This window comes from Solenopsis invicta, chromosome 12, assembly GCF_016802725.1.
Source record: "Solenopsis invicta isolate M01_SB chromosome 12, UNIL_Sinv_3.0, whole genome shotgun sequence".
Taxonomy (NCBI): Eukaryota; Metazoa; Arthropoda; class Insecta; order Hymenoptera; family Formicidae; genus Solenopsis; species Solenopsis invicta.
Window position 1 is genome coordinate 6,279,551 of NC_052675.1, and position 25,321 is coordinate 6,304,871.

Genomic DNA, 25,321 nt, shown 5'->3' on the forward strand with positions numbered 1-25,321 from the left:
TATTTAAAAAAAAATTGTAGAAAAATATTGATTGTAATCAAAGTTATAGCTTTTCAAAGTTGAAAAAGTCTCCCAGACCCGAAAATGTGTTTCTGTTGTAATTTACCGACTTTCCGCGCACGGATTAGCTCGTCGGATTCTTGGTGCTAGATCGCGAAAATGGTTCGACGCGGGAGAAAGAAAGGTTGGCGGTGTGTCTTAAGATACTACACGCAAGATATGGTTTTTGTTAGAGATAATTTCTAACAGTCGTTAATCGATTATATCGATATTAGCGCTGTCGATAGTACAATCGCAGAGGCTGCGTGCTGACGGTTTTAAGACCGCCTGCGACACCGAGACAAGACATCGTTCGATTGCGTTGCCACATTTCTTTTGCACTCCTATTCTGTATTCTTTCGTCCTTTATATGTATTAGTTTTGTTGTACGCTGATGCGTAATAAACGTTTAGTATCACTCTAATGACTGCACCTTTTTTATCTCACACGCAATATCGCCACGTTAACTCTACAGGTTATGGGCCCAGAGATAAAGAGAAAAAGGTAACGGTCGATCTATAGTAATCAAAAGGAAACGAAAAGCGAAGAAAACTTCGGTGATCAAAAGTAAAGAGAGGACCGTAAAAAGGAAAAACGTAAAAATGATTAAAGTGTCGATGGAGGAAATAGGCCACATTGAGAAGTTGAACGGTGTAGAAAACTTTCAGCTGTGGAAGTTCGAGATCATAATTGTACTAAAGGCTAACGATCTATACGAGGTAACAACGAACGATCCACCTACTGAGCCAGATTCAACGTGGCACAAGAAGGACGCGAATGCACAAAATCGTGTTGTCTCTAGGTAAGAAAGCAATGACTCATGTACTAAATTGCGAAACGGCTCAGAGTATGTGGACCAAGCTATGCTCTATATATGAGAGGGATAGCGAACAACGTAAATGCACGCTAATGCAAGAATTTTTCAGCTACACAATGGATAAAAGCTGCGATGTAGCCACGCATATCAGTAAACTAGTAAACATAGCAAGCAGTCTTAAGGCTTTAAACACAGAAATAGCGGATTCTATGCTAATTTCTAAAATCCTGGTTACGTTACCGGACTCCTATAAATCGTTTGTTACGGCGTGGGAATCGACGGCTACTAGAGATCAGACTTTGGAGAATTTAACCGCAAGGATACTTTCAGAGGAAGCCCGGAATTCTGAACAAGAAGAAAAGGAGAATGCTGTGGCGTTCAAAGCAAATGTCAATACTAACAGTAAGAAAAGATGTTTTAAATGTAATTCTACGGGCCACTTAGCGAGAGCATGTAGAAAGACAGTGTCTCAAAAGCAAACAGATTTAAAGGAGAGGCAAATGTTCTGTAAAATATGCAAAAAATCAAATCATTTTGAAAAGGATTGTTTTTTTCGCTTTTTTGATGGTAATAAGAAGAAAGATCGGCAGACTGACAAATCCGATAAACAGACGGAGAAAGTATCGTTTCTCATCCACAAGCAATAAGACACATCTTGGATAATGGACTCTGGTACGACATCTCACATGGTCAATAACAGAAAATACCTAAAGAATTTGAGGCAAATACAATCTAGCGTTGGTGTAGCAAAAGCTAACGAGTCGATGATGTCCGAAGGAACAGGAACATTAGAAGTGGAAAACTGTACTCTGGAGAACGTGATGTATATTCCGGATTTAAGCAAAAATTTAATATCGGTGTCAGCTATAACAGAGCATGGAGGTAAAGTAACTTTCGTGAGAGATAAGGTTATAGTAGAAAAGGACAATCAAGAAATTCTATGTGGAAAAAGGACAGAAAATGGATTGTACGAAGTTTAGCTTTGCCCAAAGATAACAGGAAGATCTTATGCGGTACAGAAATTAGGATCAGCGGAAAACTGGCATAAAAAACTAGGGCACCTAAGTATCGAAGGAATGAAGACCTTAAAAGGAATATCAGAGGGCTTAGACTTCACCATGGAAGATCTAAAAAAGATGGAAGAGACATGTGAAATTTGTGCAAGAGCCAAACAGACGAGAACGCCATTTAAAAAGGGCGAAACACAAACGAAGCGAGCCTTGGAGCTGGTGCATTCCGACGTCTGGGGTCCTGCAGAAACTTCTACCTGGGATGACAAAAGGTACATTTTGACTATGTTAGACGACTATACTCATTTCACGGTGATATATCTGCTGAAAAATAAATATGAAGTCGCGGATGCAATTAAAGAATATGTCAAATTTGCTGAAGCTCGATGGAATTTAAAACTAGTAAAATTAAGATGCGATAATGGTCGTAAATACGTGAACGAAAATCTCCGAAACTGGTGCAAGAAAAATGGAACGGAAATGGATCTCACTATATCCTACACTCCGCAGTTAAATGGGAAAGCGGAGCGATTGAATCGCACGTTGTTGGAGAAAATCAGAGCACTGTTGGAGGAATCAGAAATCAAGAAAGAAATGTGGGGAGAAGCAGCATACACGGCCACATACTTGTTAAACAGGAGCCCAACAAAATCACTGATTTACGATCTCTGAAATTATTTGGATGTGCAGCATATGCAAAAGTCCTAGGATGATTAAGAAAACTGGATAGTCGCAGCAGAAAACTGTTCTTTATTGGATATAGTCCGAAAGGCTATCGATTGTGGGATACCGAGAACAGGAAGATAATTCTCTCAAGAGACGTAAAATTTGAAAACAAAATTGAATTCAGATCAACTAAAAAAAACCAGGTAAGCATATTTGACGATGTAGAAGATACCGAAGAAGAAGCAGAACTGGATGAAGAAAATGAAGATAAAGAAGTCAGCGAAGAACAAGATCCAAGAGAAACGAATGAGACGACATCAGAAAAATTTGAAGATGCTGAAGACGAAATGCCTCAAGAACAACAGCAGCAACTACGAAGATCAGCGCGAGATAGAAAATTTCCTGAGAAATACAATAACTACGTACTCTTAACTTATCAACAAGCTGTAACAAGTACAGAGAAAGAAGATTGGAAGGAGGCGATTAAAATAGAAAAGGAATCTTTAAAGAAAAACAACACATGGAAACTAGTTGATGTTATGGAGGCAGAAGGAAAAAAAAATCTTAAGTAGTAGATGAATTTTCAAGACAAAAGAAGACGGAAGAAAAAAAGCAAGATTGGTCGTTAGAGGATTCGAGCAAATTTGCGGAATAGACTACGAAGAAACTTTCAGTCCTGTGGTAAACAACACGTCATTAAGAACCCTCTTTGCATTAGCTATAAAGAAAAAATACTCTATAATAACCTTCGACATAAAATCAGCGTTTCTATACGGAAAACTGGATGAGGATGTGTATATGTTTCCTCCAGAAGGCTACAACTACGGAAATAAGATCTGTAAACTGCAAAGAGCCTTATATGGATTGAAACAAGCACCATTGAAATGGAATCAGAGGTTTTCGACGTTTCTGAAGCAAGAAGGTCTAGAAGCACTAAAGTCAGAACAGTGCATCTATGTGAACAAGGAGAGAACACTTATCTTAGGATTTTACGTGGATGATGGAGTTCTATTATATAAAAATAAACAAAAACTTAATCATTTCATAAAAAAACTGGAAAAAGAATTTGAAACGACAATCAACAGGTCTCCAGAAAATTTTCTGGATATGGAAATTGATCGATCCCGAAGAAATTTAAAACTAACACAGGAAAATTTTTCGAGAAAGTTATTAGGTAGATTTGAAATGGACCAGTCGAAAATGGTTGACACTCCCTTAGTGAAATGTAATGAAGAATCAGACGAATCTGTAACAACTAGCTACCAATTCAGAGAGGCAATCGGAGGTCTTTTGTATTTGTCAACAAAAACTCGTCCAGACCTGGCACAGGCAGTCGGACACGGAAGCAGATACGTGAACAACTGTACGAAACAAAGAATAACAGAAGTCAAACGAATGTTTCGATATCTCAATGGTACATTAAAATAAGGTATCCGATATAACGACAAATATGACGAGAAAGAAATAGTTGCTTACTGCGACTCTGACTACGCGGGAGATCCTGATACAAGGAAAAGTACGAGCGGATACGTGATACTCTACTGCGGGGGTCCAATCGCATGGTGTTCCAGGAGGCAACCCGTGGTGGCAACATCAAGTACTGAGGCAGAGTACATTGCAGCGGCAGAGTGTACGAAAGAGATACTGTATGTAAAGACATTAATTGAAGAACTTTTAGACGATTCTGTTGAAATGAAACTAAAAGTGACAACCAAAGTGCCATTAAACTTATAAAAAACGGAGTTATTAACCGACGCTCAAAGCACATAGACGTTAAATATCACTTCATTCATGAAGAATTAAAGAAAGGAACTATTAGCATAAGCTATTGTCAGAGTGATAAGCAACTTGCAGATTTATTTACTAAACCATTAGGAAAAGTTAAATTTAATATCCATAAAAATGCTTTAGTTGGTTAAGCTATTACATGTTTTTTGTCTTTTGTATTAATGATAAGGAAAAACTGTTATAGAAGATTAATACTATAAGTGATATGTTTTTTTTTACTTTGATCAGAACTCATTTTTAAGATACATGTTAGACTGATAGAAATTAAGGGAGGGTGTTAGAGATAATTTCTAACAGTCGATAATCGATTATATCGATATTAGCGCTTGTACTAAAAAAAACATTTTTTTAGTACAATCGCAGAGGCTGCGTGCTGACGGTTTTAAGACCGCCTGCGACACCGAGACAAGACATCGTTCGATTGCGTTGCCACATTTCTTTTGCACTCCTATTCTGTATTCTTTCGTCTTTTATATGTATTAGTTTTGTTGTGCGCTGATGCGTAATAAACGTTTAGTATCACTCTAATGACTGCACCTTCTTTATCTCACACGCAATATCGCCACGTTAACTCTACAGTTTTAAATCGACGTATATTTTAGGTAGTGGGACGGACAATATATACACGATAATATACATACATCTATATATCTATATATATAAGTGTCGACGCGCTTTGATCGTCGCCAGATCGTACAACAGTCTACCGGTGTAGTCTTTGCGTGGACGCGGCCAACGTGCCGTGCTTCGTGACGCGATGGGCGTGGTTTTGCGGTACGGTCTGCGGGCTAGCCGTCGTGTCGCGGTTCTTGCGGGCGGGTCGACTTCCCGCGCGGTATGGCGGTTGCGACGGGATCGTCGCAGGTAGGCTGGACGCGCGGCACCCCGTCAAGTAACTTGATCCGGGACCCCAAACACGGCGGTCGCGGTTTGGGTGGGTGTCGCGAGGTGAGGAGGATAGCCTCCGGGTCGCCGGGGACCGGCTCGTTGACCAAGACTCTTGGTGCTTGAGCGGGTCTCGGTTCGTGGAGGCTAGTGTATTTGGAATGAATTTGCATCGGAGGCGGAGTACCCTCTCGCCGCGGCCAAGCACTCTTCGACCGGGTTTCCGACTTCGGGAGCAGGATATCACCAACACAGCGAATCGTTCGGAAAGTTGGTCGGTGACGGAGTCGCTGTTTCTCGTCGCGGTGGCCCTATTTATACCGAGCGACTCCGCTCGCCTCCGTTATCTTTTCGGCGCTTGACGGCGGAGTCGTCGGGGTAGGGAAGACCGCGTGTCCTCCGAGTGCGCGTGCGAATCAGCGCATGCGAATCAGCGCGTGCGATGGCTCGGCGCGTCTCCTCTGGCGGTGTTTGTCGCCAAGCGGTATCGCGGTATTCGGATTCTTAAAAACGGGTGCCCGAGGCACCCCCGGTTATGGCCTGGCGGCCTTTTCGGCCAATGTTCGCCGGGGCGATGCTTCATACGGAGTGCATCGTCACACTATATTTTACAGCATCGGTGTGTTTAAGGGTTAAAAATTGCAAACATTTTATTTTTAGGTGGCCCCCTTTCACGTGGAATGCTTCATATATATATATATATATATATATATATATATATATATATATATATATACAGGGTAGTCAAAAAGTATCGGACCCCCCAATATTTCCGTTCCCTTGCATTTTACAAGAAAATGTTTCAGACAAAAGTTGTAGGGTTTAAAAAGATCTATTTACTGATCTTATAAGTTTGACCTTGGATGTCGTCGCCAAGGTCAGATCGAAATTACATTAACTTTTTTAAATGGAACACCTAACTTTTTATTGCATATTCTTGTAGCTTATCTCGAGACCTTTCCAAAACACTACAAGAAAGTTTATTTTCGTTGAGTACTTCCGAGTTGTGAGGCTTGAAAGCTACAGTGTACTGTAGTGTGGGTCCAGCCAGTTAAGGCCACTCTTGCCTTAACTGGCCGGACACACGCCACACTTGCCTTAACTGGCCGGACACACGCCACACTTGCCTTAACTGGCCGGACCCACACGCCACTCTTGCCTTAACTGGCTGGACCCACTACAGTACACTGTAGCTTTCAAGCCTCACAACTCGGAAAGTACTCAACGAAAATAAACTTTCTTGTAGTGTTTTGGAAAGGTCTCGAGATAAGCTACAAGAATATGCAATAAAAAGTTAGGTGTTCCATTTAAAAAAGTTAATGTAATTTCGATCTGACCTTGGCAACGCCATCCGAGGTCAAACTTATAAGATCAGTAAATAGATCTTTTTAAACCCTACAACTTTTGTCTGAAACATTTTCTTGTAAAATGCAAGGGAACGGAAATATTGGAGGGGTCCGATACTTTTTGACTACCCTGTATATATATGTATACAGGGTGTCCGTCCATAAATGTCCGAGCAAATATCTCGTAACTGGTTGAAGTTAGAAGAAAGTTTAATAAGGAAAATTTACATGGTTTTTAGTCGGCTACAAAATGCACGTAAAGAAATTTTTTTTACTCGTCACCTTTTTGAGTTATGAAGGTCAATGTAGGTTTTTTAAATGGGTATCTATAATTTTTTTTGCATATTTACATAGTAGAGGTAATTTTCAATCAAAATTATATTAGGAAAAAAATTGCTACGACGCATCGTTTACGAGATAATCGGCATGCAAAGTATTAAAGTAATAATTTGGATCGAGTATTGTTGAACAAATTTGGAATATCAAATAGGTTGAGAAAGTAAACATTGTTTTTTCATGAAATATTTATTAACAAATTAATTAAGAAATGGTTCGAAATTGTTATCATCATGATCGATACAGCATTCAACGCGTTTTATAATGTTTCTTATTGTTAACTGCAGCATTTCTGTTGTAATACTTTCAACAGCTCTAGTGATTTTATGTCGTAAATCTTCTTCATTTTCAGGAATAGTTGCATAAACAATATCCTTAATATACCCCCAACTTCTGTTGTAATACCACATCTCGAGCATATCACACTTTTCCGTAATTGTAAACATTGTTCTCACGCGCTCGTATGAAGTCTGTTATATCGAACAGGATCGCTGACCTTCAACTTTTCAAAATACACGACTGTTTGATTTGTAAATAAAGTATTTGTATAGCACGTAATATGAATTACAGGGTAGTATGAGTCTGTTAGTCAATCGTCTACATACGAGCGCGTGAGAACAATGTTTACAATTACGGAAAAGTGTGATATGCTCGAGATCTGGTATTTAAGTATGCGTAATGAAAATGAAGCATGATTACTTTATCAACAAAAATATCCAGAACGAAGAATACCAAATAATCGTACATTTCGACGAATTGAAGATCAATTGCGTCAAACAGGATCGCTAACAAGACAACGACGTACAATCCAAACAGATGAAGAAAAAGAGACAAGTGTGCTATTAAGTTTTATTGATAACAGACGTACATCCATAAGAACAGTAGCACGTAATTTAGAATTATCGAAAAGTTACGTACACGCTGTACTAAAAAAATTCAAATTCAAACCGTTTCGTGATAATTTAGTACAAGCTTTACATGAAGGAGATGCAGATCGCCGATTAATGTTCTGCCACTGGCTTCGAGTTAATTATCGCACTGACTTTGGTTTTCTTAATAAAATATTATGGTCTGATGAATCTTGTTTTTCCAATTGTGGTATGGAAAATCGACATAACGTGCATACTTGGTCCGATGTGAATCCACATGCGAAAAGAGATAAAGGTTTCCAACGCAGATTTTCGGTGAACGTATGGTGCGGAATCATCGGAACAAAAATTATTGGACCTTTCTTTTTCCATGGTCATCTTAATGGTGACAAATACTTGGAATTCTTGCAAACAACTTTCTCAGATTATTTACGCGATCTTCCATTATCAGTTTTTCGAAATATTATTTTTCAACAAGATGGTGCTCCAGCACACAATACACGTGCTGTAATTAACTTTTTAAATAATAGATTTCCTAATTGTTGGATGGGTACTAATGGTCCTGTACGATGGCCACCGAGATCTCCGGACTTGACACCTTGCGATTTTTTCCTTTGGGGGTATATTAAGGATATTGTTTATGTAACTATTCCTGAAAATGAAAAAGATTTACGACATAAAATCACTAGAGCTGTTGAAAGTATTACAACAGAAATGCTGCAGTTAACAATAAGAAACATTATAAAACGCGTTGAATGCTGTATCGATCATGATGGTAACAATTTCGAACCATTTCTTAATTAATTTGTTAATAAATATTTCATGAAAAAACAATGTTTACTTTCTCAACCTATTTGATATTCCAAATTTGTTCAACAATACTCGATCCAAATTATTACTTTAATACTTTGCATGCCGATTATCTCGTAAACGATGCGTCGTAGCAATTTTTTTCCTAATATAATTTTGATTGAAAATTACCTCTACTATGTAAATATGCAAAAAAAATTATAGGTACCCATTTAAAAAACCAACATTGACCTTCATAACTCAAAAAGGTGACGAGTAAAAAAAATTTCTTTACGTGCATTTTGTAGCCGACTAAAAACCATGTAAATTTTCCTTATTAAACTTTCTTCTAACTTCAACCAGTTACGAGATATTTGCTCGGACATTTATGGACGGACACCCTGTATATATATTTTTAGATAGATATTTAGATAGATAAAAATAAATTTTTTTGAACACCATAGTGAGGTAAAAATAATCATTTTTGACACTTTTCTAAGAAATCTGACGTAATAGAACAATTTGCTTACCAGATTCGTGTTCAACGCACAAAAATATATGAGAAATGGTAACTTTTATTCAAACAACAGAAAAGAAGTCTAAAAACAGTGCCCTGTGTTATGAAACTCCACTTTCAACCTTTTATATCTCCAGAACTGCGCTTATGCTCATCTTAAAATTTCTGGGGATTACTCACATAGCACGTAATATTTCTGTGATAGCACAGAAATATTGCAATATCGTAGAAATATTACGTTGATAATAACACTGAAATACTCCAGTGATATAGTTGCAATATATTGTTGCAAAATTTAATCCTAAAGAACAAGATAATGTCAAATGACGTTTCTGTTATGTCTTATTAATGCAACATCACTATCTCTTCAATTAATTTCGATATTTTCAGTATTCTTAATATTCTTGGTAATTTTGGTATCCTATAGAAGAAATCAACTTAAAAATAAAATAATAATGTCCTTGCCCTTTCAGGGAATAAAAGTGAAAGTTAAGAAAAAAGAATTAATTTACTTTATTATTAGTTTAGATATTTACTAGTTTATCTTTTAAACTGCACAAAAAAAAATTTAGTATTAAATCAACAATTCATTGTTTCACATATTATATAATCAAGGATATAAAACTTTGTAACGATAGCATCGTTACGCAGATAAATTATATTTCTTTCTCGCTCGCACGCCCAATTACAACATATCGTTCCGTCTCTTTCGCTCTCACGCCCGACCACGTGACGTCGGTTCCGTTCTCCATCTCGCTCGCTTTCGCGCCCAGTCGCGTGACGTCACGCGCGAGCACGTGCGCGTAGGTGCGCGCCGAAAAGTGGAGTAAACACGTGGTTCCGACTGCGTGTGCGGCCAGAGGGTATAAATACGGAGCCACACCAGGAAGGAGCGACCAGTCGGTTCCAAATCACCGGTACCGACACTGCGGGAGTATTCGAAGCTCTTTGGCTGGGTGTTCTCGGCTTCCTTATACCGGGTGTACTCGGTTTCTTGAAAACCCCTGACACCGGGTGTTCTCGGTTATCCGCACTCCTGTGCCGGGCATTCTCGACTTCCTGACACAGGCCGTTTACGGCCTCCTGAGACCGGGCGTATTCGGTTATTCTGTTCCGTACTTCTGTGCCGGGTGTTCTCGGCTACTTGAAATCAGCCGTCTCCGGCTTCCTGTGCCGGGCGTTCTCGACTTCCTGATACCGGGCGTACTCGGTACCCGCTTCGTTACCTACCTGTCCTGTATTGTTGATTCTTAATTTTCGTTTTATTTTCAGAGCGAATTTATAATAATTCCACTCAGTCGGCGATGACGCGTTTACTCGGAGTTCCAACTTCCTCGCCGGACTTTCCTCGGATATCCTCCGTCCCGAGCGTTCCGTCCAAATAAGCGCCCTCCTAGAGAAGCGAGCGTATCTTGACGCCTTCCTCAGGCGAGCGTTAGTTATTAAGTTGCGTTAGCATTAAGTCCGCGTTTTCTCATAATATTTTTGTATCCGAGCGTTAGTCTGTAAGATCTGCGATTTAGTTTCCTTATTCCTTTCCGAGCGTTATTTTGTACAAACCACGTCACCGTGTTAAGACTTGTGTTCAAGCGATATTAGTTGTCTAAGATTTCAATTGACACCGCGAGCGTTATAATTTAGTTTAAGTTCTCTCCGCGTGTGAATAAACGTACCGAGGAACACGAGTTCCGAAGGTGTCAACTTCCTCCCTAAATAATAAAATTTTTATTTATGTATTACGGAGTGTGGAGAGATACTTATTTAAAATAAAATAAATATTTTTGTTAATTTCTTTACAAATCGGAGTTCTTTCATTTCTCGAACCTGGCACCGGCAAGCTGATCCGCGACTGCAAGAAAAGTCGTATCGTTACAACTTCTTGGAAGAATTTATAATCTTAAACAGATATAATTTGTTTACATAAAGAGAAAAATTTTCTCCATGTAAGCAAATTATATCTGTTTAAAATTAGAAATTCTTACAAGATTTTATATTCTTGCTTATATATGAAACAATAAATTGTTGATTTGATCTTAATATTTTTTCTGTGTTTACTGTTAAAAAAAAAATCATACTAATGGTAAACAGTTTATAACATTTTAGTTCGTAACAATATTACTTATTGTTTTAATTAATTATATCAATGTTATTTTTTTCTATCCCTGCCAAAAATGTGAGATTAAAACCAATTGAAACAAAATTCTGTTTAATCGGTTTTAAGCTGTTTTAATCAATTTAATCCACAAGTGGATTAAAAAGTAATCGGTTTTAATTCTATACAAATCGTAATTGATTTTAATATCGCTTTCGCGAATTATTTCTAATCCGAAATAATTACATTCTTATCCATACTTTTCTCAATCTAAATCAATTTAAATAATCGGATAAATATATAATCCAAAATAATCCGTTTAATTTCAGGTGAAAAACAAAAGTTTCATTTATTTTATAATATTTTATATTATAATCTTACATATATTACATATATGGAAGATAAAAATATATTCTATATATATTTCTTTCTTTTTTTTAATTTAATATATCTCTATGCTGTTAAAAATTTCCAAACATTCAAGAAAATTCAAAAATTTTTATTTTTTTAATTTTATAAATTGTTTAAATGTAAAGCATAATATAAACATTTTTTAATTTAATTGCGTTAAGACTTCTAAATACTCTCAGCAACCACATTTAGTAATCCTGACATTAGTCGCAAGAAATGATACGATAAGACAATGAAAATTCTTGCGTGCTATTTTTAAATAAGAGGCTATTTTAATAAAATAACATTGTAAATAATTTTAACAAATTTATAAATTGTTCAAAAACTATTTTTTTTCTTGACAGTTGTTTACTAATTACTAAAAAATGCATAGCTTTTGGACAATTTTACAAATTTGTTAACGTGATTTATAGTGTTGTCATCAAAATGTTGTCTATTTAAAAATGGCACACAAAAATTGTCAGCGTCTCAGCGTGTCACATTGCATTAAAATTCGATTTAATTATAATTTATGAAATCCTGTAATTTTGGATTGAAATGGATTTAACAAGTGAGTGCTGGCACGACCGTTAGGCGTCCACGCCGCGGAGGATCTTTTCGTGAGTCGAGTGCGGTCACAAGCCTTATATATAGGCGCCACCGCGGCCGACTTCCCAACTCATACTTCAGTGAGAATTCTAGGAGCTGTTCGTTGCAATCTTGAGACGAATACTCTCTCTTATTTTTTTCAAACGCGACATGTGTGTGGAACGCTGTTCCACATAAAATTTTGTATTTTTACATATAAATAACAATTTGTATTGTTATTTAATTTTTTACATAAATTATACGTTTAATTCAAATTTAATTTTTTTTTAATCCTTTTTAACGAAAAAGATACAAGAAATATTATTTTTTTGTAAACATTTATTACGTTTACATTAATGTATTCTGTTTTAATAAATCTATCTGGGTTCTGATCTTAATTTCAATCGGTTTTATTACCATATTTTCAGTGCAAAAATCCCGATTAATTCCTTTTTTTGAAATTGATTTTTATCCCATATTTTCGATAGAATATTTTTATATTTGAAATGTAAAATTATGATTGTGATAAATGTCATTATGAGAAAAAATATTTCGTAGTAAATGTATAGGTGATTGCAAATTAATTACAAGTCGACTTATTGCCGACTAATAGTCGACCCGGTGCTGTTTGGGATATTACATGTAAAAATTTTTAAAATAATATTAAGAATAACAATAAAAATAAAAAAAATCATTAAAATTATTTATTCATTTTCTTGCAATATTATTTAAACATCACAAAAATATTGTATAATATCACAATAATATTATTATAAAATATCACAATAATATTACTGTGATGCGTTTTCGCAAACATTTTGATATTACTGTGGTATCACAGTAATATTTCAATGATATTTCTGCTATATTTCATTGTAATATTGCAATAAAAAAATGATATTTCTGTAATATCACAGAAATATTACATGCTATGTAAGTAATGTTCCATTATATAGTACTATTTGGCATTTAAAAAAGTTTGAAATTCGAGGTCCAAGAAATGGACCAAAAACAGGTCATTCTGGCATCACTCTTTAAATATTTTCAGTTTTCTTCATTGATTGAAAAATCACAATTGAAACTGAAACAGTTATTTCACTTTTTTATTAAACTGTAAATGTAACTGAACCAAAATATTCTTTCGGTTTAAGTCCGTTTTTATATCCTTAAAATAAACTATATACTTACAAGGGACATGTGACAGATATCCGGCGTCGATTTAATTCTCCTTAAAATATGTTGTTTAAATACAAAAATCTAAGAGACCCGCATTTTTTTATATCGGCGGAATCTCATTTAGGGGGTGAAACTCCCCTTTGAAAAAAAATGGTATTGCTCTTTCGGAGCAAATACCGTCAAAAGTATAAGAAAAAAATTTTTTAAACAAAAATTGTAAGGAAGTTTAGGAAGTTGTGAGTCGTGGGGAGTTGTGAGCCAGTACTCAAAGTCGGCCATATTTGAAATTTTAACATGTTCCAATTACGGTAAAATGTTTCTCTCCATACGATCTTACTTTTTAACTAGCACTCGTCGCGTCAACACACAATCTAAGTGTCTATCCAGATTTTGATTTTTAATTTTTTTCAAAAAGTTTTTTTCGATTATTTGTATTTTTGATCTTACTTATTTTTTTCGAGCTGATTGCAAAAATAAATATATTACAAAATTATTAGTGGTAAACTACCGTTTCGATGCACAACAGAAATTTTGCCTGAACATTCGATGTGTTAATCATGCGACCATTTTAATAATGTAGCATTTGGAGAATTGAGCTACCACTTTTGGGGAGTTGTGAGCCACTATATTTTTGCTATTTTTTTCAACTTAAGTTGGCATCTTTCATGTGTATTTCGCAATATTCATGCATAGGTTGGATGTTTCATGCAATTTCATAGTAAATTTAGTAGTTTTCGTGATTTTTCGTGTTTTAATTGTAGATACAGTCATCATGCGTCATAAGTATACAGGTAAATCTAATAAGCCAGTGATCGATATTAATGCTATAGTGGCTGGTAATCGATATTAATGCCATAGTCATCAAAGAGGTGACGATTGAGAAGAAAGCGGTGTGGTTGGTTGGTCGAACATATAACATATAATAGGTGCAAATTGATTCAAAATTGACTTTACATTTCGAAACTAAATAAGGCAAACGTAGATCCTTCAATCGCTTCAAATGAAAAATTAAACAATTTTGTTTTAGAAGAATTCTACATCATCTGCAAAGGTGCTATGCCAAAGAAATTGAACAAAAACAATTCCATACATTGCAATGAATGCGATAAAGATGTGCACTTGAAATATGCCAATTTAAAAACCGGCTATTATACCTGTGTTCACTGTAAATCGGACCAATCAGATTATACGGACTTTATATTTTTATCATTTTATAGAATTATCTTAATTTTCTTTTTTCTACAACTTAAATAAAGAATAATCACCAAAATATGTCATTATCTTCCATTTTAAGTTGTGGCTCACAACTCCCCAAAATCTTTGAAAATTTTAAAAATACACTTTTTTTAAGCATAAAATTTTACAACCATTATGCCTTTCAATAAACTTCTTAAGCCAGTAGTTAACTTTTAAGGTGTACTAAAGAATCCAACCTTTTAAGTGTATAAAATATCAATTTTTGTGGTAAATATTATTTAAAAACAAAACTCGGCTCACAACTCCCCAAACTTCCCTACGGTTTAAAGAATACTTTAAAGTTGTAAAGAAAAAACTTTTTTTTGTTTTGTTTAACCCTTAAACACATAAGTAGGTTTAGACAATCTTCCCAAAAAAAAACTTTAGTTTTATGCTATTTTATTTTAGTTAAACTAAAATGAAGTTGATCAATCGTAGCAGTCAATAGAGCAGACTTCAAACTTTTTTTCCACCTAGACCGAATCTTTTTCCTCATTCCGCCTTCACACAGTAAGCAATCGAAAATCTAAGGAAATTTTCAATATGTGTTTTTAAGGGATAACAAAATACCCCCATCATCCAAATCTACTATAATTGTAAAATACTTTTATTATATTGGGAGTGCAAATTAGTTCGGTCCGTTTCCAAAAGATGGCTCTGGCTGTTATGAATGTGTCATAGTGACAGCTGATTCCGGTTGTTTCAAAAAGGTTAAACATTTGTTAATAATATTCAGTACATATCGTTTGAGTTTCATACAAAACTCCTGTTTTTTACTATGTTGAATATGTCAACTTTTGTATTAACTAAGCAGCATTTACGACGGGAGGTTTTAGTTTTTTGCTTTAATTAGAAAAAAAAGTGCAGCTGAAGCGCATTAAATGCTGGTAGAAGCCTATGGTGACAATGCTCCAACTAATAAATCATGTAGGGAGTAGTTTCAAAAAATGCAGCACAATTTGGAAGGGCACCGGCTCACTTCTTTCGCAAAAATCGAAAATTGGCTCCTAACTTCAATTGTCTCAAAAGACGAGACATTTTTTCAATAGAATTCAAAAATTACCTGAAAGGTGGGAAAAAGTAGTAGCCAGCAATGGACAATACTTTGATTAATATGTTCATTCAATTTGTCCTGAAATGAATGCATTTTTAACCACAAAAAAACAGACTGAACTAATTTGTACTCCCAATATATGGTTGGATTTAGAAAAAAAATACCTTTAATCTGGCTTAAAAAAAGTTGAAAAATTTGAAAAAACTTTGGGTGGTGGAGGTATTTTGTTAAACAAAACAAAATTTTTTTTCTTTACAACTTTAAAGTATTCTTTAAATCGTATTTTAACTTTTGTTAAAAAAATTTTTTCTCTCTCTATACTTTCAACGATATTTGCCTTAAAACAGAAATACCGTTTTTTTTCGAAGGAGTGTTTCATGCCCTAAACATGAGATTCCGCCGATATAAAAAATACGGGTCTCTTAGATTTTCGTGTTTAACAACATATTTCAAGGAGAATAAAACCGACGCTAGACACTCGTAATATGTTCCTTGTTAAATTTTTCAAAAATCTCAAATTTTTTAAAATACTTTAATTTCCCATAGTTTTGAGTTGCTTCAGCTCTTAAAACTAAAATTGAACAAATGTAAAAATTATCTTCTAAATTTGTGTAATTAACAACATATTTAAAAAAAATCAATTCCGAATAATTATAATCGATCTCTTTTTTTTATGTATACCTTTTGAAGATATTCGAGCGCACGCTTGTAACATCTGCGACTTGCCTAGGCCAGGATCTCCGACTAACAGAATATGTATGTCATCTCGTAATTGCGTACGTTTTGCATTACCTCCAAATAAACTCAATATCAGTCCAGCTTTAACTATTTCATGACCATATATATTAGGACATAAAGAATGTACTAATAATGCAAAAAGATTTGGCTTTTTATATATGTTCTACATATAACAAAAAAAATATAAATTATTTCTTTGAAAACATAATATTAGCTTCTCATTTTATATTTAATAAAAAAATACCTGTATAGCTAAATAGTTTTTTAGCGAAATGTCAGTACTCATGGAACTTTTATTTTGATATCTATGTTTGTTATTGATAACTGTTATTGCCTTCATATATAATGAGAATGGTGTTCCGACTTCTTTTTTAGTTGTACTATCGTCGGCTCCTTGAACCTAAAGCATTATAAGATAATCTTATAATTATATATGTTTATCTTATAATTATATAGATAATTATATAGATTATTATATAGATAATGTTTCTTGTTCTTTTGCTTTAGTATGTAGTAAACATTTAGTTATGTAAATTTAACCCTTAAATACATAAATGAGTCTGAGAGATCTTCCCGGAGAAACTTTACTTTCGTGCATGAAGTAAAATTAAAGAGAGGTAACTACAGAGATTGAAAGTGGTCACAAAAAGTGTTGTGTTCTCTAAACGGAATAACTTGAACCCAAAATAAGATTAAGGAGAAGTAACTGCAGAGATTGAAAATGGTCACGAAAAATGTTCCGTGTTCATTGAACGGAATAACTTAGAGCATAGCGTCGCCATCTTGGACTAATTTTATCCTTGTTGTTCACCAAATGTTAGACAAAGATAAAATGATTTACGCTGTCATTCATGTCCTGGAATGTTTTTGGTAAAAAGGTTAGAAAAATATATGTTACAGCGTAAGTGGAAAATTTTTTAATATGTAATAAATAAAATAAATAGTATAAATGTTTTAAATGTAACATGTAATGTGTCAATAGCTATGCTAAAGTAGTATAGCTAAAGCACATATAAAGTAAAAATAAAATAAAAATAAATAAGGATTGTATAAACAATATGTAATTGCAAAGTGTTTATTAAAATTAATGTTATGAAATCTATTTCAAAGAGAAAATATTGCCAAAGTGTAAAATACATATAATGTATATTACATAATCAATGACTAAATATTCAATAAAATTGTAAGATTGAAAAAAAGAATATATATAATTATATACAGGGTGTGCGAAAATAGCTACTTATGCCCTCGTGAATTAATAGAGCAAGTCAAACTGAGAAGAAACGTTTCTTTACCATTTTTCAATACTCGCAATAGTTACCAAAATAAAAATTAATAAAGTTCGGCAAATGAGCGCGTACTTTCCCTGCCTACCGCGTGCGAGGACCGCCCGTCGGTTGCCAAGCCCGTGGCTGGTGCGGCAGGCGGCGCGGTGAGGAGGGAGAAGCAGCATTGTCTACCGGCTAGCGGCGCAAAATTCCCACTTTGAGTTGCTCGTTCCCTCGTTTTCTTATTAAAATAAAATTTTTGAAGATAAACTTAGAATTACAAAAAATGTATCTTTTTTATACTTTGGGATTAAATGTCTGTAGGTATGTGTAGTTGTAAAGAAATTAACTAAGAGATCGAGTGACCTTTCTATCTGTTTAATATCTAACGTTTGGTTTAAATATAAGACGCCCGAGTTACAAAGTACGATGTGTTGAGGCAAGAAAATACTTGGCGAGAGAGCGTTTCTTCTCTCGCCCGCTTTATATAAGCTTCGAATGACCGTTTTGGTCCGCAAATTCGAAGCTATTTATGATTTTCCTTGTTTGCGAATCTTCTCTACTTTGTGTAGTCTTTTACTGTGTTTCTTGCTATCTAAGCATGTTTATCTTGACTGACAAACACGTTATTTATTTTCCTGAATAATATTATTTTCGAACTTTCAGTTGGGCATGTGGCGAACGGTCGCCACAGGACCCCCCTGCTAGTGATAGGCGCTACGATAAGCGCTCTTATTGTTGCTTGCAATCGAGCTATGAGTCACAGAATATTAACTAAATACTAACTAAAATAAAATAAATAATAAATAATAAATAACACCTACTGCTATATACATTAATTTAGCTCAATGCGCGTCAAAAGAAATTGAGTCAGAAAAATAAATTGAAGGTATAGAAAACCGACTGTCTAAGTAGCAAAAAAAAACTATTACACAAATATACCGGGTGTCCCAGACCACCCGTCCCACCCGATTTTTTCGTAAACCCGACATTTTAAAGAAAAATGTTTCAGACAAAAGTTATAGGGTTTTAAAAGATCTATTTACTGATTTTATCAGTTTGACCTTGGATGGCGTCGCCAAGGTCAGATCAAAATAACATTAACTTTTTTAAATAGGACACCTCATTTTTGGTTCCAGAATCTAATAGCTGGTGTCAAGACCTTTCCAAGACACTATAAGAAAGTTTATTTTTGTTGAGTACTTTCCGAGTTGTGAGGCTTGAAAGTTACGGTGTACTGTTACCTTCAAGCGTCATAACTCGGAAAGTCCTTAACCAAAATAAACTTATTTATAGTGTTTTGGAAAGCTCTCGAAATCGACTACAAGAAAATGCAATGAAAAATATACCTGTTTCAGACCACCCGTCCCACCCTTTTAAAACGTAGGGATGTGCTTGTACAAAAAAATGGCTCAGACAAAATTTGCATGATTTCGAGGGATCAACCTGATGATGATCTTGAATTCGACCTTGAGATCGATCTTGGGCATAAAGGTATAAGTCAAAGTAACATTTTTAAAATGTAAAAACGAAATAATCGGTGCCGCCTGTAGGTATTAGCGTTACCTAAGGTGTACCACGTGTAGGTAACAAGATCGTACTTACACCTTATCGGGGTGCTTTTTTAAGGTGGTTCCCCTCGCCGTCACCTTTGTCGGGGTGCTTTCATAAGGTGGTTCCCCTTGCCGTCACCTTTGTCGGGGTGCTTTTTTAAGGTGGTTCCCCTCGCCATCACCTTTGTCGGGGTGCTTTCATAAGGTGGTTCCCCTTGCCGTCACCTTTGTCGGGGTGCTTTCATAAGGTGGTTCCCCTTGCCGTCACCTTTGTCGGGGTGCTTTTTTAAGGTGGTTCCCCTCGCCGTCACCTTTGTCGGGATGCTTTCATAAGGTGGTTCCCCTTGCCGTCACCTTTGTCGGGGTGCTTTCATAAGGTGGTTCCCCTTGCCGTCACCTTTGTGCATACGCATGTTGTTCAGTCTCGATGTTCAAAATGTCCACCACGTGCATTTATACAGGCTGTTACCCTAATTTGGAAATCATCCGTCGCCCGACGAATTTCGTCAGTATCTAGAGACTGAATGACTTGTCGAATTCTGTTTTTCATATCTTCTGCAGTCGTAGGTCGTTCGCGGTATACAAGGTCTTTTATTCGTCCCCACAAATAATAATCTAAAATTGTAAGGTCCGGTGATCGTGGTGGCCAATTATGTGGACCATGTTTACCTATCCATCGGCCGCGAAATATGCGGTTCAGTTGATGACGAGCAATGACAGACGTGTGGGCGGGACATCCATCCTGTTGAAACCACATATTTAGACGTAATTGGAGTGGAATATCTTCAAGTAAACGTGGAAGTTCGTTTACGAGTAAATCGGCGTATAAAAACGGTTTAAATTCTCTTGAAAGAAAAATGGTCCCACGATATGCGTATCAACAATTCCGCACCAAACATTGACTTTCCAGATACGTTGATGATCCATTTCTCGATACCAATGTGGATTCTCTTGTGCCCAATAACGAAAATTATGTGTGTTTATTTCGCCGTCACTTTTAAAGGTGCACTCATCAGAAAATAAAATACTTCTATGGAAATTAGGTAATTGTTGAGTAATCCAATTACAGAATATCAGTCTTTGTCTATGATCGTTCAATATCATGGCCTGGTGAAGTGACATTCGATATGGATGGAATGAATTTTCACGAAAAATTCGACTGATCGTGCTTCGACTTATTCCACTATCTCTTGCTCGTCGCTTTAAAGAATCATTCGGGGTTACAAAGGCAGATGCAATTACATCAGGTGCTCTTACTGAACGAACTGATCGATGAATTTGCCTTCCCTTATTATGATCCGGCTGAATAATACCTTTTACAATTATTCGACGTTGTAAGCGACTGAAAACTTTGCGCGAATGTGGTGTATGATCGGGATATTCATTTCGCCACATTATTTCAGCTGCTCGAAAACTTCCAGCTCTACCCAAAACTGACATCATTAACGCAGCTTCTTCGTTCGGGTAAGGCATAACTACAAATTACGCTTACGACCGGGTTGCTTATTAGAAAACGTGAATTGGTGACGAGTTGCGTAATATTATGAATTCTAAGCAATGACTTTTAGGAGTGGTATGTAAGGGTGCTTTTTCGTGAAAATTACTTTATTGCTACAATAATCAACATTAAATGAAGATTAATATTAATAAATCAAGAATAAACGGCATCATAGAGCTGTACCGAATGTTAGAGATCTCGGTAATTAGGTATCTTCAAAACTCTACGCGTAGGACTATAGGTACACGCACCGGCAGAAATGGTGTCTCTCGACGCTAGCGCTCGGCTGCCGCACACACGCGGAGCCGCGCTCGTACGTGTGTCTAGGCTGCGCGGCGACGATCGGGGTGCGGGCGGAAAGTGGTGGGGGGCTTTACGATAGTGCATCCTCCTCGCTCGACGCTGGGTCGAGAGAGAAAGCATTATTCGACGTGATACCATGGGCGAAGTCGGTGTCCTCTGCTTATATGTTTCATTGCATTTTCTTGTAGTCGATTTCGAGAGCTTTCCAAAACACTATAAATAAGTTTATTTTGGTTAAGGACTTTCCGAGTTATGACGCTTGAAGGTTACAGTACACCGTAACTTTCAAGCCTCACAACTCGGAAAGTACTCAACAAAAATAAACTTTCTTATAGTGTTTTGGAAAGGTCTTGACACCAGCTATTAGATTCTGGAACCAAAAATGAGGTGTCCTATTTAAAAAAGTTAATGTTATTTTGATCTGACCTTGGCGACGCCATCCAAGGTCAAACTGATAAAATCAGTAAATAGATCTTTTAAAACCCTACAACTTTTGTCTGAAACATTTTTCTTTAAAATGTCGCGTTTACGAAAAAATCGGGTGGGACGGGTGGTCTGGGACACCCGGTATATTAACAACTATGCTGATTCGCATCTCGGGTCTTTTCATAATCAACTATGAATTTGACATTTTCGTCATACACTGAGATATGTTTAAGTAGGGTAATTGTTCTATCGTCGTAAGCCCGCCTAGAATCGGTCCGGGAAACAAACCCTGCGTCCTGCTCTCGTCACTCTCTCTCCTCGTTCCTCGGGAGTCAGTGCGTTTTCGCTCTGTTCTCGGTCAAGGCCTCGCGTGTTAATGTTTTGGCTGCCTATTTGCGTTGTCGCTGTTCGATCCTCACCAGCACCTGCCGTCAAATCTGTAAACAGATTTGCCAGTTTAACGCGGTCGATTGAGATTGTTACATCTTTGCCGTGCACGCGTACGACAAGATCCCTGTCCATACGCCTCACGACTGCAAACGGGCCATCATAAAGTGGCTGCAACATCGTCCTCGGACCATCGTGTCGAACAAAAACTTGATCAGCCGTCTCCAGGTCCTTGAAAATAAACGGATGCCGCTCTCCGTGGCGGATCCCACTGACCGGGCGCAAATCGTCAAAATGACGGCGCAATTCCTTGACAAAATTAGCGTCATCATTTACATCCTCTCTCGGTCGTTGGCTTAAAAATTGTCCCGGAAGACGAAGCGTTTCTCCGTAGACAAGTTCGGCTGCCGTTGTCTAAAGGTCTTCTCTCCAGGCTGCTCGCACCCGTAATAAAACGGTCGGCAGCACCTCGGTCCATCGGCTACTTCCATGGCACTTTATCGCCTGTCTCTGCTTCTTGGTCCTCCAGCGGAAACACCTCTGGCCATCGAGTAAACCAATCAACGCAGGTGAGGCAGTATCTTTTTCTTTCTGAGCTCGGCATCACAACAATGTCCAGATGAATATGCTCGAACCTCCTGGATGGTATAAAAAATTCTCTGACCGGAGCGACCACGTGCCTCGTGATTTTGGCTCGTTGACACGGTATGCATGTACGGGCCCAGCTCCGGCAGTCGCTTCTCATTGATGGCCAGACATATTACTGTGATATGAGTTTGACCGTCGCCTTGATACCCGGATGAGCCAAGTTATAGACGCTGTCAAACGCCGCTCGACAAAAAGCTCTCGTCAGAAACGGCCTTGGTGTTGCCGTCGCCGTATCGTAGTATACCGCAACTCCTGTTCCAGGAATCTCGATTCTCTCTAAGCATAGGACTCCGGACTCTCGTCGCACGTGCTCTTTCAGCTCCTCGTCATTCTCCTGTGCCGTAGCTAACGCGAGATAGTCCAAAGGGGATTGCATCTCCTCCACCCTTGATAATGCGTCCGCCACTATGTTTTCGTCGCCCGACACATGCCGGATATCTGTTGTAAACTGGCTTATAAAATCTAAATGACGGAATTGTTGCGGCGTGCATTTCTCCGGTTTCTTCCTAAAAGCAAAAATCAACGGTTTATGATCTGTGTATACGGTGAACACTATCGCCTCAAGCTTCTGCTAGAAATACTAGATGACGAGGTAAGAGATGGCCAATAATTCGCAATCGAACGCGCTGTATTTTGACTCGGCTGGGCTTAGCTTCTTTGAAAAAAAAAGCTAACGGTTTCCATCCGTTCTCTCCCTATTGTTGTAACGCCGCTCCGATACTCTGATTGAACGCGTCCGTACACAAGGCGAGTTCTGAGTTGATTCTCGGATGCGCAAGAAGAGCGGCCTTGGCCAAACTTTCTCGTCATGCCTCGAATGCTTCCTGGGCCTGTAGTGTCCACGATATCGATGCTTTTCCTCGGATGTTATCGTGCAGCAGGTCGTTGAGCGGCGGCAAGGTTTTTGCAGCTTCCGGTAAAAATTCAACATGTCAAGGTATCTTCTCAGATCTTTAGCCGTTCCTGGTCTCTGGTATTCGAGGATTGCTTTTACGCGCGCGGGCAGCGGTCAAATGCCATCACCGGATACCAAGTAACCGAGGAAATCCACCTCCGGTTGGCCAAATATACACTTTGCCGGATTAATAATTACACCGTACTCTTGCAGTCGTCCAAATAATCTTTTTAAATGTTCCTCGTGCTCCTCCGGCAAAGACGACGCCACGAAAATGTCATCTATATAAGCGAAACAAAAATAGAGTCCGCTCAGAACGCCGTCGATAAAGTGCTGAAACGTCTGCGCCGCATTTCTTAGACCGAAGACCATATATAAAAATTCATACATCCCAAAGAGTGTGGTGATCGCTGTCTTCAAGACGTCTTCGGCCACCGGAATCTGGTGGTACGCCCTTATGAGATCTAACGTGGAAAAAATTACCTTCCCTTGCAACGACTGAGAAAAATCTTCTATGTGCCGTACGGGATATCAATCCGGAACCGTTCGTGCGTTCAATGCTCTATAGTCATCGCAAGATCGCCATTTCTCGCCTTTCTTTGGCACTAAGTGCAATAATGACGACCAATTGCTCTTTGACGGCCGAACGATTCCTGTCTCTACTAATCTACGAAATTCGGTCTATGCAGCAGCCAAACGCTCTGGCGCAAGCCTCCGTGGCTACCACAGGTGACCCCGGCGTGGTCTCAATGTGATGTCGTGTAGTGTGCTTCGTTTGTCTGAGTTCTCTTCCCAGTCTCGTCACCTCCGGGAATTGTGCTAATAATCGATGATACGTTGTCTCGCCCGCGACCGTCTTAACGCAGGGCATATCGTAACGAATACAAACCCCGGTGCAATCAAACTCGTCACCTGATCAACCAACCGGGAGTTTCGTAAATCGACGAGCAATCAAAAAAACGCAAAGAAATCCGCACCGATAATTGGCCTTGACACGTCCGCGACGACAAATCTCCACGTAAACGCACGTCGCAGCCCAAAGTTTAACGTTAAAGTCTTTGTGACGTACGTATTTATTATTGTTCCGTTTGCTGCTGAGAGTTCGTACGCTGACTTTTGTCGTTGTCCTCGAATTAATCTTCGTGGGTAGACGCATAGATCTGCACCCGTATCAATAAAAAAATTTATTTTGGTCGTTAAATCCGTCATAAAAAGGCGACGCGATCTGTGGCCTGCATCGCTTGTCGCCATCAACGACTGGCCGCCGCGTTTCTCTGCTGGTTCGTGCAGGGCGGATCACAACGTCGAGCATCCGGCCCGAAACACCAGTGATACCAGCATAATCCATTTGTTGGATGACCACAATCACGCGAACGCGACCTCAAACGCGGGCGCGGCCGCCGTCGGCCTCCTTCACGACCGTCATCTGCTCTTCTCTCTCCGATAGCTTCAATAGATTTTCGAATAGATGCGAGTTGTTCCGCCATCTCCTGTTGTAACGCTAAACGCATCTGTGCAAATCTTATAATTCTAATCTTGCCTCAGCTGCTGTCGTATCCTCGACGCGGTGGTTGTTAAATGCGGGAGCTTGTGCTGCTTCCGCTACCTGGAGCACGGGCGCTCGAGTGGCCTCCAAAATCGTGTCCGCGATATCCGCGAGCTGATCGAGCGTGTCCGTCGCGCGCGTAACGAGATGTGGCTGTAGATATGCTGGTAAACGGCTCAGCCAAATCGTCCGGAGCACCGGATCTCCGACCACGTTTCCGGCAAGACCGCGGAGATGTCTCAAGAATTGTGACGGTTTTCTGTCACCAATCTCCTCGTGTTCAAGCAATCTACGCGTCTTATGTTCTTGAGACAAACTAATACGCTTAATTAACTCGGTCTTCAGAGTTTCGTACGCTTGTTCCGTCGGCGGATTCATAATGATATCGCGTATTTCGGTGACATAACGCAGATCGATCGCCGTTAACGCGTACCCAAACTTTGTTGTATCAACTGTAATCC

At 38.0% G+C, this 25,321-nt stretch overlaps 1 protein-coding gene across 6 annotated transcripts in view; it reads right to left on the reverse strand.

Moving 5' to 3' along the window:
* Positions 1-25,321, reverse strand: part of LOC105199212 (DNA helicase MCM8) — a 164,226-nt gene that overhangs the window by 92,152 nt on the left and 46,753 nt on the right. For all 6 annotated transcript variants that reach the window (XM_039456005.1, XM_039456002.1, XM_039456004.1 and 3 more), the window contains 2 exons: positions 16,581-16,736; positions 16,280-16,499 (listed from right to left, as the gene is read on the reverse strand). In XM_039456005.1, the coding sequence (XP_039311939.1) occupies positions 16,280-16,499; positions 16,581-16,736 (376 nt within the window). The remainder of the gene's footprint in view (positions 1-16,279; positions 16,500-16,580; positions 16,737-25,321) is intronic.